Here is an 18,753-nt window from a genome sequence, read left to right on the forward strand (position 1 = left end):
CATGGTTTTACAAACGAGAGTTGGTTGATAGTCTTATAAAGGGAACACACTTATTCGAGTAGGTCTTTGGGAGCTACCGTTCAAAGTTTACTGACAGTTCTAAACTCTAAACATGGCCGCTCACCTCTATACTACATTGCCCAAAAGGCTAAGTGGCACAAGAGGACATTGCGCATGCGCCTTCCCCTCGCCCTCACCCCCGCCTTCTCTCCCTGCTTCCAAGTTTGGAACGTTGAGCCGACAGCCCCGGCCCATCATGTAGCCACCGCAGCTCTGCAACTCCTCCTCCGCTTTGGACACCAGGCTCTCCGGGCTGTGCAACGAGCCGTGCATCCGGACGTCACAAGTCCACGCGCCCAGCTTCAGCTGCTGGCCGGAAAAAGTGCAGTTGCAACAAGCCGGGGGCGGCGGCTGCCGCCTGCACCCCTCTCGCCCCCCACCAGTGGCTCCCGGGGCTTTGTGCGCCCTTCCCCCAGTGCGCGCGGGCCAAGGGAAGATGTCTCAGCAGAGAGGAGCAGGCGGAGGTAAGGGAACTGCAAACGCAAAATATGCAAAAACCGCGGCATGATTTCGAGAGTGCATGGGTGCAAATCGGGGTCAGATCATGCTCTATGACCTCCCAGGTTCCCCCAGCTCCCGGTGCCTCCCCGAGTCCTCAATCAGCCTACCGCCGCAGTTCTGCATTGACCGTAGTGCATTCCTCTCCCAAGGATCAGCTAAGAGGAATTTAGTTTGCAAGAGAGCATGCATTTTTATTAAATGATTGCATTTCCTTGCATTGTTCAAGAAAATGAAAGATCACAGCCAAGACTAAAAAAGAAAAGGATGCAGCATTGCAGCAGCTGCAAGTTGCAAGCGTTTACACCCGGATCTTACTTTGCATGCAAAACATTGCACTATTTTCTAAAAAACAAGGACCTGCTCTACAGCTAGTGCCAATCTGCAGGAGTTGTTCCTGGAATCCTTAGCCAAGACTGCATGTAAAAGGGCATTTCTGTAACGTAGAGTTGTGCAAATTGTTGAGCCTCGAAGTGGCATAAATGCAGTTCTAGTTTTAGATAAAGTATAGGGGTTAACATATTTGTTTTGCAAAATGGCTGCAGCCAAATTGAACAGCCTTTTCCATGCGAACTTAAATTCGCCAAAAGCTCATGCACGCTATTACGTGCAAAAAAAAAATCGGCAGCTGATCGCCATTCTTTGCATTCGATCAACTCATGCAAGCTGCAGCTTTTAATTGGTGCAGATGGAATTCAGCTGGTGTGTCTGGTATTTGCAAAACACCTTAATCCTGCAAGCGTGTTAAATTAACTATAATTGCATACACATAGTGTGTGCATTACAAGAGACCTGCAGAAGTTTGACTAAATATTGCCTGTAACCATGTTTGCAGGTACCTTGTTATTCTTTACCAAGCTCTTAGCAAAATAGCTCACAATAGTTTCACATTACACCAAGACAGTAAATGCATGCACACGCAATGCACTACTTGACAGTGGAATCTTTATATGTTGCATGTGACATTAGTTTGTGGCTTTGTATGTACTTTGCAAAAACAGCTGACGTTTGCTATCCAGTCCTTGTCTACTTGCGTGTCAAGTGTATGGCGCTAATTTGTCAGCTTTGGATCTGTTTGCAGTTGAATGCATCATTTCGGCTTGATAAATGACAAGGTGCACTGCTGTTAGTCTTATGCAACGTGTGGCGGTTCTTAGCAAAGTTGTTCACTGTTTTCTTAAAACGTGCATTTGATGTTTTGGTACTGCAAAGAAACACACGTTACCGTGTGGTTGAGCCCATATCTGCTTAGGTTTATATCTTGGGCGCAGCTTGCTGTATTTTTGCATTTAGTTGTGCATGAAAACAATCTCCCTTGTCCCACCCAAGTCCTTTGTAACCTCTAAGCATTCAGTCGATGTGTGGTTTGCCAAATAAATTGCAGAGCCGCAGTTTTCAGGGGCTTGCAGCAATCGGGAATTAAACCCAGGCCAATAAATGCAAGCTGCGTAATTGTATTAGTTTGCCAGGCACATAACGATATTGGCAAGGTACCTTAAAAGCTTTGTGGGGCCGAGATTCTTACAAAGCGATTACAGTTATGCTGAAAATAAATAGGCAAAATGCGGCAACGTTTTACTAAGTGCATACATGTTTCAGAATGTTTTGAGCTTGTATAGGTTGGATAACATTCTCTGACTTGTGCCATTATTATTTTCTTTACAATGTAGGTAACCTGCATGTATTTGCATCACTAAAGACAGTGCATGCTTTTTTTTGAAAGTGCATACGTCTACAGTAGCTTGGTAGAATATTTACTTTTTGGACTTGTTGAAATAAATGCGTGTGTTTTTGATGAACACAAATGTAAACATTTTTGAAATTCTGACTAAGCAAGTCAGTGACCTCTCGAACATGTATGGTGCAGAACCGTGATGTTTCTCTGCAGGGCTGCTCCCAGCGGAAGTGCTGCTGCTTGCTAAAATGAAGGGCTGCATTGTTCTTCACGAATTAATTGTTGTAGTTGCACTGCCTGCTGTTGAAATCACTTTATAGTTTACCAATAGGTCCTCTCTATAGCTAAAAGACGCTCGGTTGCTCTCGAGCAAGATTCTCTCCAAATACTAACGCATGCTTGCATTCAAAGGCATGCTGCTTAGTGACCCGAGCTGAGGGGTGCTACGGCATTTTCATCATTTGCCAAACAACCCAAAGTGACCGTAATGCTCCTAGACGTCATCTGTGTTATTCCATAACATCTGCTGCACGTAAAATATGTGCAAGCCCTTTCTCCACCATGGCTTGAATGATGTGCATCATGATACATTTGTAGCCAGTCAGTTGTACCGAACTGTAACGAAATGTTGCCTTCATCATAGCACTGATGCAGCAATATCCTTCACCAGCACATCATTCAGTTATCCTTTCATACATCTCACTGGCCAGTAAAGGAAGCGATAATGATGAGGACTTGCTTTCACTTTTATCGTTTTTTCGCAGTCTGAAATAAAAGACTCAATCTTAATATCTTCAGCGCTAGATTGATGTCCAGCTTCAATTATTTTTATATGTGGAAAGACCTAAAATGGGACTGGCGGCACAAAGACATATCAGGTCTCCACTAGTGCTGTTTCTAAAGAGCCTACCTATCTTTAGCTCGTGTATTCTATAGCGTAGAACTGAAATGACGTCACCACGCGGGGAAGACAGGTAGGGGCAAATACACTACCTCCCCCGAAACTTAAATTTGTAGGCTGTATTAAAACATTATGGTTAAAAGACTTTCTGGAGTTTTGACAGGTGAGTTGAAGGAACAAGAGGTAAAGTGTGAGCCACTCTTACCCACTGATACATCACATTGAGTAATATAAGGAGAGACAGGTTGAGAATTTAGAGATCAAGAAATGGTTGGCGAGTGACTGAGCACTTGATCACCAGGTTGGTTGCAGTTCCAGTTGGCCTATCAGTCCCCATCATCTGCTTCTCAGCAGCCATCATCTGAGAAGGATGATTCCTCTGCAGATAATGGGTCAAAGGGGTCCTCATGGACTTAAATATGAGGAATTGTGCAGTAAACCACACTTCAAGGCATATAAAGCGTAAAAGTAATTTATTAGGCCAAGGGTGCAACATACTAAATAAACTTTATTATTCTTAATAACAATTCAAATCTACATCTTAACATATACCAGTACTATCTCACTCGCCCGCACCATTCGCAACTCACCGTCTCGTTTGCTTCACTCCTCTCCATTTCACACTCTAACCTTATACCATATACCCAATCTCTCCTTCACCTGTCCTTCAATCATCCAGTCATCCTCCCTTGAAGTTCCTTCCGTTGCTCATTGCATCCCGCGCACCACCATTAGTCACCTGTGCATCCTTCCCCTCGAGGGGGGAATCTGCCCGTCTGTGACTCACCATCCCTCCAAAGTACTGCCAACCAGGAAAGCCTCTGAGGGCGGTTGCCTGCCTCACCAAATAATAATAATAATAATAATAAACTGAGCTTGTAAAGCGCCTAGTTATTTATTTTATTTATTTATTTATAGTATTTATAGAGCGCTCTGCAACCCTACGGGAATCCTGGCGCAGTGTGTTACACTGACCAGTGTGTCCCCACGCTAAAGTATTTGTCCCCCAGCGTCCTACGTCATCATGTCTTCCCACACCGTTACCTCACTTGGCCTATCCCCTGGGAAATAAGTGTGTTTTCAACTCTTTGCGGAAAACCACCTCTGAGGTTTCCACACGGAGCCTAAGGGGTAGGCTGTTCCACAGACGGGCTGCCTGGAACCGGAAGGACCGCCCTCTCATTCTTGCTCTTCTGATTTTGGGAACCTGCACTAGACCCGCCCCAGGAGATCTCAATTGACGAGTCGGGGTATGTGGCGTTAGGAAGTTGAGAAGAAAGCAGGGTTCTTTCCCCTATGTAATCCAATGACTTACACAGAGGGCTTTGAACTGTACACGCTCCCTAACTGGCAGCCAATGTAGCGTCTCCAAGGCTTTTTTAGAAGAGGCTCTTTTAGGCAGCATCAACACCAGGCGGGCGGCAGCATTTTAAATACGCTGCAGTCTCCGGAGGCATCTCACATTAGCTCCCAAATTAAGGGCATTCCCGTAGTCCAGCCTTGAGGTAACCAAGGCATGGACTAAGGATTTCCTAGCTGTTATAGGAAGTAGATCCAGAGTCTTTCTTAGGCCACGCAGAATGCCAAAACACGTGCCAGCAACACGTCTAGTGTGGTAGTCAAATGAGATTTTGGAGTCAATCCAAATCTCCAGGTTCTTGACTTGTTCATTAGGTATGGGAAGTGGCCCAAGCGTCTGAGGCCACCATGCTGAGGTCCAGACTGACAGCGCTTTACCCACAATCAGCACCTCAGTTTTATCACCATTTGAATGAAAGTTGTGCACCTTTCATCCTATCAATCAGAACTTCGGCACCATATGGATTCATGCCACAGCTTGCTCACAGCATCTTTCATTTCCATAATCTAGAATGCGTTTCCCATCCTCGTAAGGTGCTGGTGGGGCGATGAGGTCCCCTTGTGTCCTGAGGACCTAGGGACTCAAGTGAACTTCATCGCCAAAGCAGCAGTGCGCCAGGAGGCGCGTTTGCAGAGTGGTGTAAAAAGGGGGCATGGCATCCGACCACTCTCCGCAATCCAGCTGTGTGGAGCTTACTGGAGGTAACAATAGGGCTAGTTGGCCCCTAGGGACTCTCAGGAGGCAAGTGGACTTAATCTCCTCCCAACCAAGAGGGCACCAGGAAGCGTGTTTGCAGAGTGGTGGAGAAAGGGGGTGTGGCCTGTGTCCACCTCTCAGCAGCCCCACTGTGTGGGGCATACTGGAGGTAACAGATAGGGTAGTTGGCGCCTAAGTACCCCCAGCAGCGAAGGGGATTTCAATCCCCATTCAAGAGTGCATCAGGGAGCGCGTTTACAAAGTGGTGAGCAAAGGGGTCTTGGCCTGCTATGAGGTCTTCCAAGGTCATGCCCCCCTTTCTCTACCAATCTGCAAACATGCCTCCTGGCACACTACTGGTTGAGGGATGAAGTCAACTTTACTCTTGAGGGACTTTGGGGGTCAAGAAGCCTTTGTACCTTCTGTAAGTCCTACGCAGTGGAATTCCTGAGCGCTGGTCGGAGGCCCAGCCCCCTTTCTTCAACTCTCTACAAACGCGGCTACTAGCTTAAGAAGCATTTGCAATGTAATAGTTTTCACATTTGCAAGAGTTAGAGATATTGGTGTAAATGTCAAAGTTTTTTACTAAGGTTTTTAGGTTTCGCCTGACGTAGAAGAGAGATCTGTCCGTAATTCACAGTGCAGATTCGTGGGCGTTCCGGCGATTTTTTTCTCTCTCCGCCCCTTTGTGAACGTCATTGCGGCGGTGGGCGGATTATTTATTATTTTTTTTGGTCTTGGCATGTTTTTGTTATTTTTGTCCTGCCTTTTGCAGGAGTGGGCTCGCTTTGGGTCACTTAATGAATTCTGTGGTGATCGGGCGCTTTCTGTATCTGGCACACTGAATGAATTCTGAATGGAGCACTTTCTGCGATCGACAGCTTCATATGCACTGTGGGCTCGCTAAATGAATTCTAAGAGATGGCACGGTCATGCTTACTGAATCTTGCGACAGAACACTTTATGCGCTTTTCCTTGGGCTCACCAGCCTCCCTCCCAGCTACCCACTCAGCGCCTTTAAGCCTCTAACACGGCCATGCTGCGCAGCGCTCTCCGGGACGGCTCTTCTTTTGCAGTTACACCTTGGTTTTCTTTTACTTTTCGGACATCCCCCACCCGACTACCCCCGGATAACTATTGAAACATAATAATAAGTTGAGGAAGGTCCGAGAATGTGACCAAGAAGATGTGGAGCGGGGAGCCGCAGGGCGCTGCTGCGGGCCGCCGCTGAGTAGGAAAATGAACGAGGAAGAACAGCCGGAGGAGTTAGTTGGGGGCTCCGGCAGGAATGGGTTGTGTGTTGTGGGTGGGGGTAGGTGGTTGGTATATGGGATTTTAGCCTTCGGGAGTCACAAGAGCTGCTGCACGCCCCCTTGCCGCCGTGTTTACTTCTGCAGGGCTCGCGCTGGCGGCTACACGCCAGTTGCTACCCAGGACTTAACGGGGTTGCTCCGGTATTGGCAGGGACACCCCCACTCCCATCTGCTGCACCCTTCCCTGGCACGGACCATTTTAACAGGGAGGGGGCTTCAGATTTTAGGTGTAATCAGCGTTCCCTTACACTTTGGAGTTTCTGAGCCTTCCCCACCCCCCTGCATTGTCTAGCGTGCGGCGGCCGAGGCTCCGGGCATCCCCCCTCTCCTGCATCAAATGGAAGCGCAAGCGTCGGCCATCTTTTATCCTAGAGTTGCCTTCATTTGCATACAGCGTTTTTCATTCATAATAAAAAGAGCTGGCATGTGCCGCTGTTAAGGAGGCGGGTGCGCTGCTTGGAGAAGTCAGTGGTCTGGCCTAGCCGTTGGGCAGAGAGGCCTGGCTAGGTGAGGGGGAGTTGCCAGCCACCAATAGTATGAGCAAATGGCCTCTCTTCCTGCGCGCTCAGTCTCTTGGTAGGCAGGGTGAGGCCCAAGACTGCGCAGCGTAGCAGCCCTCCTAGTTGCTGCTGCATGGGCCGCCTAGCTCTGAGCAGTCCTTAAAAATGCGCTCGTTCACACTGCCCTTTAAAGCTCGTAGGACGAGAAATGAACATTCTGCTTCCACGCGAGCCCTCCAGCTTTCGATGCGCCCCATATCCCTTCTTAGTGAGATTTGGATAGCCATGAAATCCCAATATGTCAGCCTGAAGAGGGGCGGTAGGCTTTAACACCTATGTACTTTGTTTGAATAAGCTTGTAGTTGATTTTTTTTCTAGATTCTTATACTTTGAAAACGAGTTGTATTGCGGGACTGCCTGTTTAAAATCACAAACCTTAACATTGGTTTTTCCGAGTTTTAAACTGTGCGGCCTTAGGTCTGTTGCTCTTAAGGTGACCTCTGTTTTTTCCCCACTTCCAATATTGAAGGAAGGCTGCAATATGCTTTAAATGCACATGTTAAGGAAAACAAAGTTATTTCAAAAGCTATACAAATAACGACATTAAAGTCTCTGTAGTTTATACAAAGTAAGTGTTAAATATGTATTGCTGAGACAACTTTTCATGTTGCCTATGACCTTAATATTGTGCCATCCACCTCATAGAACATTAGATAGGGAATTTCAATCCCCAAGTAAAGTTCACTGAGGAAACTGGGTTTCTGAACTATTGGGAGAGCAAAGCAATAAGTAAACAGTCATGCATTCCAGTCTTCTTGAGGAGGGGAGGGGGTCCTAATGGTAATATAACATGACGATCTATGTTGAACTATCAAATACTCAGTTGCATTTTGGTCGCGTTATTAAAGGTTCCATTTTCTGTAAATACTATATATCTTCGTATAAACTGCACCAGAGCTGAAAGGCCGCTTACGGCATGGCCGAGTCACCAGGCAGACTCGTTACCTGGAAGGCGGCCTTGCCTCTGGCATCTGCATGGGACCTTTGCACTTTCTGGACATCCTGTGAGCGCTTCCATTGTGGGGTTGACTTTATTCTTTAATTCTTTAACTCTTTAATCAGAAATTGCAGGTGGCCCTTAGCACCTACACCCAACAGATAGGAAAACCGTTCACGAGGGCAGCATACTGCTCATTAACAGAAAATGTACCAGAAGTGGTTACTTTTGCAGTTTATAAATTCTTGTGAAAGTACAGTTATGATGTTAAATATAATTGCTTAATTGATCACACACTCTTCAAGAAGCCTGCAAGTAAATACATAATTTGAGTGATCTGTACTGCACCCCTCACCCTCCCACCCTCTCACCCTCCCACCCTCTCACCCTCCCTCACCCTCAAACCCCCCCAGCCTCACCCCTCACCCCCCTCACCCGCCCTCACCCTCACACACCCTCACCCTGCTTCATCCCCCCTCTCACCCCCTCACCCGCTTCACCCTCACCCTCACACACACTCACCCTCACACCCCCACCCTCACACCCCCTCACACATCCTCTCACCCTCACCCCCACACCCCCGTGTGTGTGGCTCTGTGTGTGTGGCTCTGTGTGTGTGGCTCTGTGTGTCTGTGTGGCTCTGTGTGTGACTCTGTGTGTGTGACTCTGTGTGTGTGGCTCTGTGTGTGGCTCTGTGTGTGGCTCTGTGTGTGGCTCTGTGTGTGGCTCTGTGTGTGGCTCTGTGTGTGGCTCTGTGTGTGTCTTTGTGTGTGTGTGTGGCTCTGTGTGTGTGTGTGTGTGCAAATGCAATAGGTCTTGTATTTGCAAGAGATTAAGCTATTGGCATTGTAAATGATAATGCCATTTATTTATCTGTTTTCAAAACCAACACATAAATAACAATTTTGTCATTTACAATGCCACTAGCTCTAACTTTTGAAAAGGCGAGACCGTTGCATTGTAAATGCTTGTTGGGAGTGGAGTGGATATAGGTTGTGTGTAGTGGAATTATGTGGTATGTTGTGCAGTGAAATTATGTGGTATTTAGTGTATAGGAATTATGTAGAGTGGGATGTGTTATTGAGAGTAATTATGTGGTATGGTAGTCTGTGTTGTAGAGTGTTAATCTCAGGTCTAGTCTTCCTTGTTTCCATAGAAGCTAAACTATAAACTCAATGAGACAAAAAAAGAAGGAATCGCTGAGGAACACTTCTAAACCTAGTCAGGGGTATGAGCAGGGCCACTGGAATAATTCAACAGTTTTGCTGCACTGACTTTCGCACAATTATATATTTTCCGCATTTGCCACATAATCCATCTGCTGCATAATCTGTATATTTGAACAAAAAAACCTTGTTTCTATCTCAAATGGGTCAAACGTTACCAAAAACGCAGCAACACGTGTTACGGCGTGGTGGAAGGCGCTTTACAAGCCTAAAATGGTCACCTGTAAGTTATTGCTAAATGTGGGTGTTGAATTGGTACTAATAGTGTGCAAACCACTCTTGCTTCTTTCTGAACCTCTCTTGCCTCTATCTGCATTTCTGTTGCTACTTTCTCCACCTTTCTGTCTTTTTCTGCACTTCCTTTGCCTCTTTCTGCTCATCTCTTCCACTTTCTGCTCCTCTGTTGCCTCTTTCTGTACCTCTGTTGCCTCTTTCTGTACCTCACTGGCTTCTTTCTGCACCCCTCTTGCCTCTTTCTGCATCATTCCCTCTTTCTGCATTCTCTTGCCTCTTGTTCCACTCCTGTGCCCTCTTTCTGCACCTCTCCTTCCCGTTTCTGCACCTCTGTTGCTTCTTTCTGCACTTCTCTCGCCTCTTTCTGCACTCCTCTTGCCTCTTTTTACTCCTTTTTTGCTTCTTTTCGCACATCTCTAGCTTCTTTCTGCATCTCTATTGCTTCTTTCTGCACTTCTCCCGCCTCTTTCTGCATGCTTCTTTCGACTCTTCTTTTGCTTCTTTCTGCACATCTCTGCACGCCTCTTGCCTCTTTCTGCACGCCTCTTCTACTCCTCTTTTGCTTCTTTCTGCACATCTCTAGCTTCTTTCTGCACCTCTTGCTTCTTTCCACACCCATCTTGCCTCTTTCTTCACCCTTCTTCCCTCTTTTCCAACTCTCTTTGTTGAAAGCAAAATGACAATCCTGAACATTACCTGCGCCATCTTTTCTGGTGTAAATTTCTATGTGCTCATAAGCTGCAGTCATTTTAATCTATTGCAGCCATTTTGTACTCTGTTGGTCACCTCTGTTTCACCCTGCCCTTACTAGCATCCCTATGACCGACCTGGTATGTGTGCTGGGGGCTATAAACTCTATTGCCACAACAAACCTCAGTGCCACTTGCTGCCACAAACTAGTTTTTTCTCTCATCTCTGTTTACAGGCAAACCCTTAGACACTCTACCTCTCGCTGCACCTAGTTACACAGACAGGTTCCAAATACCAAAAAGACCCTTGCAAACATGATTTATTGCACTGCAAACAGCAAGACTTGTTTTTACCTACAATGGGACCTGTTTTTATCAACAGAACGGACTCTTAGATCTGGCCGGTCTCACATGTTTTAGACCCTGAAGCAATGTCCAGCTGCAAGATAAGATTGTCTGTTTGACCTGGGTGGGAAGAGAATTACTGTTGGGCTTGTGTGGCAACCTGCCCGGGGCGGGGACTCCAAGCTTGTGTAACCATGTTGATGAAACAAATGCACTGTGTAAAACCTGTATAAAAGGAAGAGCCAAAGGAGTTATCGGAAGAACACCTCCCTCGGATATCCCGGTGTCTGCAGTTGACGTGATCGCCTCATGAGAAATAAACCTTTTGTTGTCTTCCAGTTTCCAGCGCTTGCCTCATTATTTTGATAGCAAACCCAAAGTGAATTAGAGGTGAAACCCTGCACCGGGCCGCATTGAGGGTCATAAAAGACTCGCTGCCTTTCACAAATTGGCACCCAAACATGAGGGCCCATCAGCGACATGTGGATCCGGTAGAGAGGTCCTAACGGTGGACTAAACAACTAAACGATTGGGGTAAACCTGCCTGAGAAGACCCTTGTCTGGCTGCCGATCGACTGAACTTCACCGGTTCTGAACGACCTCTCTCAAGTGACCTATCGTCCTGACTGGGACCTTAGAGTGAGAGGACAACCAGGCGCTGGAAGGGGAAGACGAAGAACTGTCCATACGGTCCGGGTAAGGTTGTGAAAAAACGACTTAAATAGATTGATTGATTGAATAGTTTGATCGAAATACTAGTATTCTTTTTTTGATATTGAGTTATTTGAGACATTCCCTTCCTGCAAACAACGAAGAATAGGAATATTCTCTCTTTGAAGACAGCGAAGGACAGGTAGTGCAGACTTTTTTGTTCAAGTCTGTTTTTATTGTGAACACAGCGATAAGCCTACAACCCCTTTCCGGAGCCGGCCGCGCATAGAAGAGCCAGTAGGTAGAACCAGACAGGGGAGATGGAGTTGTTATTACAGCGCCCTGCCTACAACCCCCGGGGGGGGGGGGGCGGCCGCGTGGCTTAGAGGAAAGCATAGCCAGAGGTGAACATAAACATGAGCTGGCAATTCATCGTTGTGTGAGGTAGGCTCGTATGTGAGGAACAGCAATGGTGTCACATTTTCAACAGGCCCAACAGGGACCTAACTACCCCAGAGAGGGGTGGAGGCCAGAGTGGCAAGTAGGAAGGAAGTAAAGTCAGGAAAGGAGCTAGCAGCGACAAGATGAAGAGGAGGTAAAGGGGCGCACCAGTGGCCACATACAAGGAGTGCGAAGCACAAAGCGGCGCTGGGGTTAGCGGTCAAAAGTCTAGTCTGCTGGGGTCGGCAGGGATGAGGGCGTCCTCGAATAATTGCAGAGCTCGGAGTCTGGGAGGCATGTGGCGGGCATAGCTAACCGAGCACAAAAGGCGCACTAGGGGCTCCCACACTGCCTTGAAGCGCACCCCCCTGAATTGTATCCGCGCTGTGAGTAGTTCCATAGTCAGGACCTGCCAGAGGCGCACGAACCAGGATGCTATCGGCGGCGCCTCTGTTCGCTTCCAGTATAGGGCAATGAGCTGTTTGGCAGCACCTAACATGTGAAGGGTGAGGATCCAGTCGCTGCGCGTAAGGGCCCTAAGTGTGGGGGGTCGGATGCCCAGTAGGAGTGTGCAAGTCTCTTCAGGGAGGGGGAAACCCAACACCTTCTTGATGTGACTGAGGACCTCCTTCCAAAAGACAGCTAGGGCAGGGCAGGACCACCAGATGTGTATGAAGTCGCCAGTCGCAGTGCCACACCTCCAGCACAACGGCGAGGAAGCGGGGAACATTTTGCTGAGTCGCAGGGGGGTGTAGTACCATTGCGTCAGCATTTTGTATGCGTTTTCCCTTTGCGGGATGCTGCGGTAGGTTTTGGGGATGTCGTTCCAGAGCCGAGTCCATTGAGAGGGCGTGATGTCAGCGCCCGTCGCCGATTGCCACTGTTTCTGATAGGGATGTGCAGGTGGGGCGGTGGGGTGTTGCAAGATGTTGTATATCTGGGAGGTGAGCCGTTTCAGCCCCCCGAGGGACCGTGCCAGTTTCTCAAAGGGAGTATATGGCCTAGTAGCAGCCTGGAACATGTCCTCCCCCGAGGTCCAGTGACGCAGCTGTATGTACTGCAAGTGGGCGGTGGGGGGGAGCCTAAATTCCTCTCTGCAGTCTAGCCATGTTTTAGGCGATCCGCCAAGGAAAAGGTCTCCCGCAACTCTGCAGTCGCCTTGCGTCCAGCTCTCAAAAGCTCGGGTCTGGGCAGCTGGGGGGAAGTGTGGGTTACCCGCAATGGGAGTATGCGGGGAGGGAAACGTAGTGAGACCCTTGGCCACTGCCACCCTGTCCCATACCTCAAGGACCGTCCTCGTGGGGACCGCAAGATATGCACTTCTGGAGCGCGCCACTCTCGGTAGCCAAGGCAGGTCCCATATGGTGCGCCCCGTGACCGATCGGTCCATGTGGAACCAGTGCTTGTCGCTTTCGCGTGCACCCCATTCGATCACGTACCGGAGGTGTGACGCCCAATAGTAGTGGAGGAGATTCGGGCAGGCAAGACCGCCCCTGTCTCTCGGTTCCATCAGGACTTTCTGCGAGAACCGGGGTTTTTTGCCCCCCCATATGAAGGACGTGAGGTCGCGTTGTAGGTTTCTGATGCAGTGGATCGGAATCGGGGTGGGAAGGCACTGGAAAACATATAGAATGCGGGGAAGGACGGACATCTTGACAGCGTTGAGCCGCCCTAGCCAGGAGACCATCAAGGGTTTCCAGTTCCGCAGGTCAGCCAGGACTTCCTTGCGGCAAGAGGCCCAATTCCTCGAGGACCACGAGTCAAGGTGGGGCGCGAGATCCAGGCCCAGGTATTGAATATGGCTGTCCGCCCAGCGATAGGGCGTGACCCCCTGTAGGAAAGAGATCTCCTCGTCAGGGACGGTAAGGTTGAGCGCCCAAGACTTGGCATGATTGATTTTAAGGCCGGACGCTTGTTCAAACAGGGAGAGGGCTTCGTGCACCGCTGGGAAGGAGATCCGAGGGTTCGTAAGAGTGAGAATCAGGTCGTCGGCGAAGAGCGCTACCTTATTCATGCGCCCTCCATGGGGGACACCATGGATATCGGGGTTACGCCTAATCAGCTCCGCCAGTGGCTCCACAGCGAGGGCGAACAAGAGCGGCGACAGCGGGCACCCCTGTCTCGTACCCCTGTGGACCGAAAGTGGCGATGTCAATTGGCCATTGACCCGAATCCGGGCATGAGGTCCTAGGTAGGGGGCCATACACCTGGAGATCATAATAGGGCCAAGACCTAGCCTCTTGAGGACCGCCCGGAGGAAGGTCCAATCGATCCGGTCGAAGGCTTTTTCTGCGTCCAGCGAGAGGAGACAGGCCGGTATTTTCCAATGGTGCACCTTTCCCACCAAGTGCGCCAGCCGGCGGACATTGTCAGCTCCCTGGCGGTCTCGGATAAATCCCACCTGGTCCGGGTTCACCAGGCCCGGCATGTGTGGGTCAAGACGTTTGGCCAAAACCTTGGTATAAATCTTAAGATCAGTGTTAAGGAGGGCGATGGGGCGGTAGGAGGCGCACAGGTCCGGGTCTTTCCCAGGTTTGGGGATCAGGGCTATTTCCGCCAGACCCATGTCAGGTGAGGGGCCGACGGTGTCGGAAAAGGAGCTGTATAGTCGCAGCAGATGCGGGCGGAGTTGGGCCAAGAACAGCCGATAGAAGGCCAATGGCAGGCCGTCTGGCCCCGGGGTTTTCCCCACAGGGAGATCCTTAACAGCCTCCGTTATTTCCTCCTCCTGTAAAGGGCTCTCCAGCGAGGCCGCACATGCCGGGGACAGGGTAGACCCCCCGTAGTCTGCGAGGACGGCCTCACGGGCCTCCGGGGAGGTGGGCTCCTCGGCATATAGGGAGGAGTAGTAAGCAACAAAGGCGGCCTGCTTGGCCCTCTCGGAGGTGGCGCAAGTGCCGTCCTGCTGCTTGACGTTAGCGATGTGGGCTCTAGCGGTGCGTGCCCGCAGCCTGCCGGCCAGTAGTCGGCCAACCTTGTCCCCACCCTCGTAGTACCGTTGCTTGAGTGCTAGCAGGGAGTGTTCTGCCTTGTTGGTGCGTAGGGTGCGAAGTTGTCCCCGCAGGTTAGCTAGAGCTCTCTTCGACGCCCGCGAGGGGGAAGTCCGGTCTCGGGCCTCCGCAAGCTTGATTTCGCTAGCCAGGTCGGTTTCCATCTTGGACTCAGCCCTCCTCCGTGCCGCCGCCAGGGAGGTGATGTGACCCCGAATGGTGGCCTTGAAGGCATCCCAGACCGTCTGAAACGGCAGTTCGGGGGTGTCGTTAACAGCGAAATACGAGTCTATGGCGTCACGGATGCTGGCGACGTCGTCAGGGTCCCGAAGGATCCTCGGGGGGAGCGTCCAACGGCGTTCACGAACGGCTTGGGACAGGGGGTCCTGCAGTAGGAGCTCCACGTGAGCGTGGTCTGACAGGGAGATGTCGGAGATAGCAGAAGCCAAGGAGTCACGGGCCACCTCAAGGGAGGCGAAGAGATAGTCGATTCGGGAGTATGTCCTATGGGAGTGCGAGTAGAAGGAGTAGTCCCGGGTCCCCGGATTGTGGTAGCGCCACACGTCCACAAGTCCCAGGTCCCTGAGCTGTGTTTTAAGAGTGGAAGACATTGCTCCCGCTCCATTAAAGGGGGCTCCCGCCCGGTCTAGCTCGGGGTCCCAAACAAGATTGAAATCGCCGCCCAGAATCACATTACTATCGCCCGAAGGGAACTGCTCCCGCAGGAGTGTCTGAAGGTATTTGTCCTGCGACTGGTTGGGGGCATAGACACACCCAAGCGTGAACTGCGCACGGCCCAGCTGCACCGTGGCTCGGAGGAAGCGCCCGTCAGCACTTTTGAAGGGTTTCACGGATCCCCGCCTAATGCCAGCCCTGCATAGAATTGCCACCCCCGCTGTCTTGGTGTCAGAGGATGCCCAGAACTGTGTAGGATATCTAGGGTGGGCCATGCGTTTGGTGTCTCCCCTGAGAAGATGCGTCTCCTGAAGGAGGATAATGTCAGGGGCCTGTCGTAGGAGGTAGCGCCACACCTGTTGCCGCTTGTTGGGGGAGTTGAGCCCTTTGACGTTGAGAGATAGGACTTTCAAGGGTGTAGGGATGTTCGCCGTCATAGCATTAAGGGGGAGTGAAATCGCGCATAACCCAGTGTAGCAGACCCTCCCGTAGACAATACAGCGGCAGTCGCCCCTCGCACCCAGCGCGGTAGCCCCCGCAGAACCCACCCCTCCATCCCACCGCAGGCGCGAAAGGGGAAGTGTAAAAGCGAAGTAGGAAGAGAAAGATCAGAAAAAAGAAGAAAGGCACAAAAAAGAGATCGAACCAAAACAGGCCAACAGGGCCAGCATACAATGTCCCAGGTACCGAACATCCTCTACCCGAGGGTTTGGATGAATCCAGGAATGTCACTTCCTATAGGACAAGGGGAGGAAGCGGAGATCTGGGCAAGTGGAGTGAAAGTAAATCGTCTCGGAGCCCGTCCACCCCGCTGCTCAGAGGTAGTCCGGGGGTGTGTCAGGCTGCAGGGCCACTCGGGCCGGTAAGGCGCCAGCGGGGCGCAGGGGCTCTACGGTGAAGTCCATGATCTGAGGGAGGCAAAGGGCGTCGCCTTCACCACGGACATTGAGGATAGGCCATCATGGGGCAGGGGGATACGTTGAAGTGTCTAGAAGGCGAGCGTGTGTACGGGGTAGCTAGAGTCACAGTGGCAACGCTCAGTGGGCATCTGGAGTCGAGGGGCGGTCCCCACCCTCAGATCCTGAAGCGGGGGGCTGGGAGGCTCGCTCCTCGCGGTCGCCTTCAAGGGAGCGGATGTGAGCAATGATGTCCTGCTTAGTTTGCGAGGTAGAGAGTGCGTCCACCGGGGGGGAACGCCGTCGTCTGCGCACAGTGGACCATTCAGAGCGTGGAGGAGCCTTCTCCGAGGGGGAAGGACGCGTCGGGCTATGATCTGGTGATTCCGGCATGCCCAGCAGTTGTGCCGCCTCTCGGTAGGATCTGAGTGATCTGCGCTTGCCTTCCCACTTGAAGATGAGTGCAAAGGGATGCCCCCACTGGTAAGAGATGTTGAGGGCCCGGAGCTTCTCTGTGATCGGGCGGAAGACTCGCCGTCTGTGGAGTGTGGTGGGGGCCAGGTCCTGGTAGATCTGAATCTTGTGGCCCTCGTATCGCAGGTCCGGGTTATCTCTAGCCGCTTTCAAGATGGCCTCCTTCTCGGTGAAGTAGTGGAGCCTGGTGACGATGTCGGGCAGGAGACCCGCTTTTCCCCCCGCTCCGAAGACACGGTGTGCGCGGTCCAGGCGTGGTGGGGGGGCGTCCTCTTCGCCCCACACCTCTTGCAAAAGTAGAGCCACATAGGCCATGATGTTAGTCCCCTCTTCCCCGAGTGGCACACCCCGTATGCGGAGGTTGTTGCGGCGTCCCCTATTTTCCAAATCCTCCTGTTTGATCTGGAGCTGGATATGTTGTTCCTCGAGGGTCGCCACTCGCCGCCAAATCTGTTCTAGGTCCTCCGTGCGGGAGTCGACCGTTCTTTCCAGACCGTCGACGCGATCGCCAAGGTCGGTGACTTCCTTGCGCATTTCTTTGACGCAGGTGTGGACCTCCGTCCTGAGGGACCCAATTTCAGTCTTCAGATCGTCCATAAAGGAGGTCATGAAGGCCTGCGTCACCGGCGGGGAGTCGGGTGGCGGTGGGGGCTTCCCCCCTGACGATGCCGATAGTCCACCTGCGGGTGATGGTGAGCCCGCCTTACCCCACATAGAGGCCACCGACGCCCCCCTGGTCGTCGCGGGCGTGGGGTCCGGCTTATTCCCCTTGCCGCGGGTCATGGTCCACGTGGGCCGCACTCAAATAAGGGAGGTCCAGGCCGTGAAGAGGCCGCCGGGGCTAGGGTGGGTATCGCACCCGAGAAGATGGGGCAGCGCGGAGGCAGGAGAGGCAGCGGAGAGGTGAGGGCTGCAGAAGGGTCACAGCAGGCCGGGCCGGCGTCCGTAGGCAGGCGGCCTCTCGCAGTCTCGTGGTGTGGCACAGTACCCCGGCGCCGCCCAGGTCAGGGCCTCCTCCCAGCGTCGTGTCCAGCCGCAGCTGACAGCAGGGTCATCCAGTCCGGGGCCCGCCAGGCGCGGTAGGGTCGAGTCTTGGCGGCAAGGTGGCCAGGGGTCGGCTGCTGCAGGGTTAGGGCCCACCAGGGCTCAAGGGTCGCTAATGCACCGTGGGCAGCGGCGCGCCAGCCGCAGTCCACGTGTCCAGGGCGGCTGGGGGCGCTCAGGCTGGGTCCATTGGCGCGTGGAGGTCGGCCTACCGTCAGAGGTGGGGAGCGACTGGGAGAGCAAGCGTCGGGCCCCCTCTGGGGATGGCAGGCAGGGGGGGCAGCGCGTGCAGCTCACTGTCTGGGCCCAGGGCGGGCGATGGAGTCCCGACCAGGATTCGGGGGCCGCCGGCAGTTCCACAGTCCTGGGCCAGGCTGGGTCGACCCACCGTCAGGGGTGGGGAGTGGCAGGAAGAGCAAGCGTCGGGTCCCCTCGGGAGATGGCAGGCAGGGAGAGCAAGCGTCGGGCCCCCTCTGGGGATGGCAGGCAGGGGGGGCAGCGCGTGCAGCTCACCGTTTGGGCCCAGGACGGGCGATGGAGTCTTGACCAGGACTCGGGGGCCACCGGCACTCCAACTGGTCCGGGCCTAGTTTTCCCGCCGAGACCGGGGGCTCAGGTAGGAGCGGCGTCCGGGCCGCCGCCGCGCCTCTCGCTGGGGTCAGCCCGGCAATTCGGCTCCAACAGCCCCGGCGCGGTCCCGCCGGCGACAGGCTGAATCCGCTGCTCCCGCACGGCCACAGGGGGGGCCAGGAGTGTTCCGGTGTCCCCTCCGGGCCGCAGTGTTGGACCCCTCTCCAGGGGCTCGTCCCGGCACCACAACAGCAGCCCCAAGGCAAGATGGCGGTCAGCGACCGTTGGTGCAAGTCCCGCCGGCTGGCGGTGTGGCTGCGGGGGCTTTCTCGGTCGCTTCTCTCCGGGTACAAGGGGCACCAGTAAGGACCTCGAGGAGTGGGGGCCCCTCGAAGCGATCACACCCCCAGGGACCACGCTGAAACAGGCGGATTAAGCAGCGGGGCGGCGGAGCTCCAGTGAGACACGTCTGCTCACATCGCCGCCGTAGCCACGCCCCAGTGCAGACTTTTTGTCTA

At 52.4% G+C, this 18,753-nt stretch overlaps 1 protein-coding gene across 1 annotated transcript in view; it reads left to right on the forward strand.

Moving 5' to 3' along the window:
* Positions 1-220: 220 nt before the first annotated feature.
* Positions 221-18,753, forward strand: part of MAP2K6 (mitogen-activated protein kinase kinase 6) — a 435,425-nt gene continuing 416,892 nt past the window's right edge. The window contains exon 1 of the mRNA XM_086930973.1: positions 221-524. Within this exon, the coding sequence (XP_086787099.1) occupies positions 497-524 (28 nt within the window). The 5' untranslated portion in view covers positions 221-496. The remainder of the gene's footprint in view (positions 525-18,753) is intronic.

This window comes from Lissotriton vulgaris, chromosome 7 (assembly GCF_964263255.1).
Source record: "Lissotriton vulgaris chromosome 7, aLisVul1.2, whole genome shotgun sequence".
Taxonomy (NCBI): domain Eukaryota; kingdom Metazoa; phylum Chordata; class Amphibia; order Caudata; family Salamandridae; genus Lissotriton; species Lissotriton vulgaris.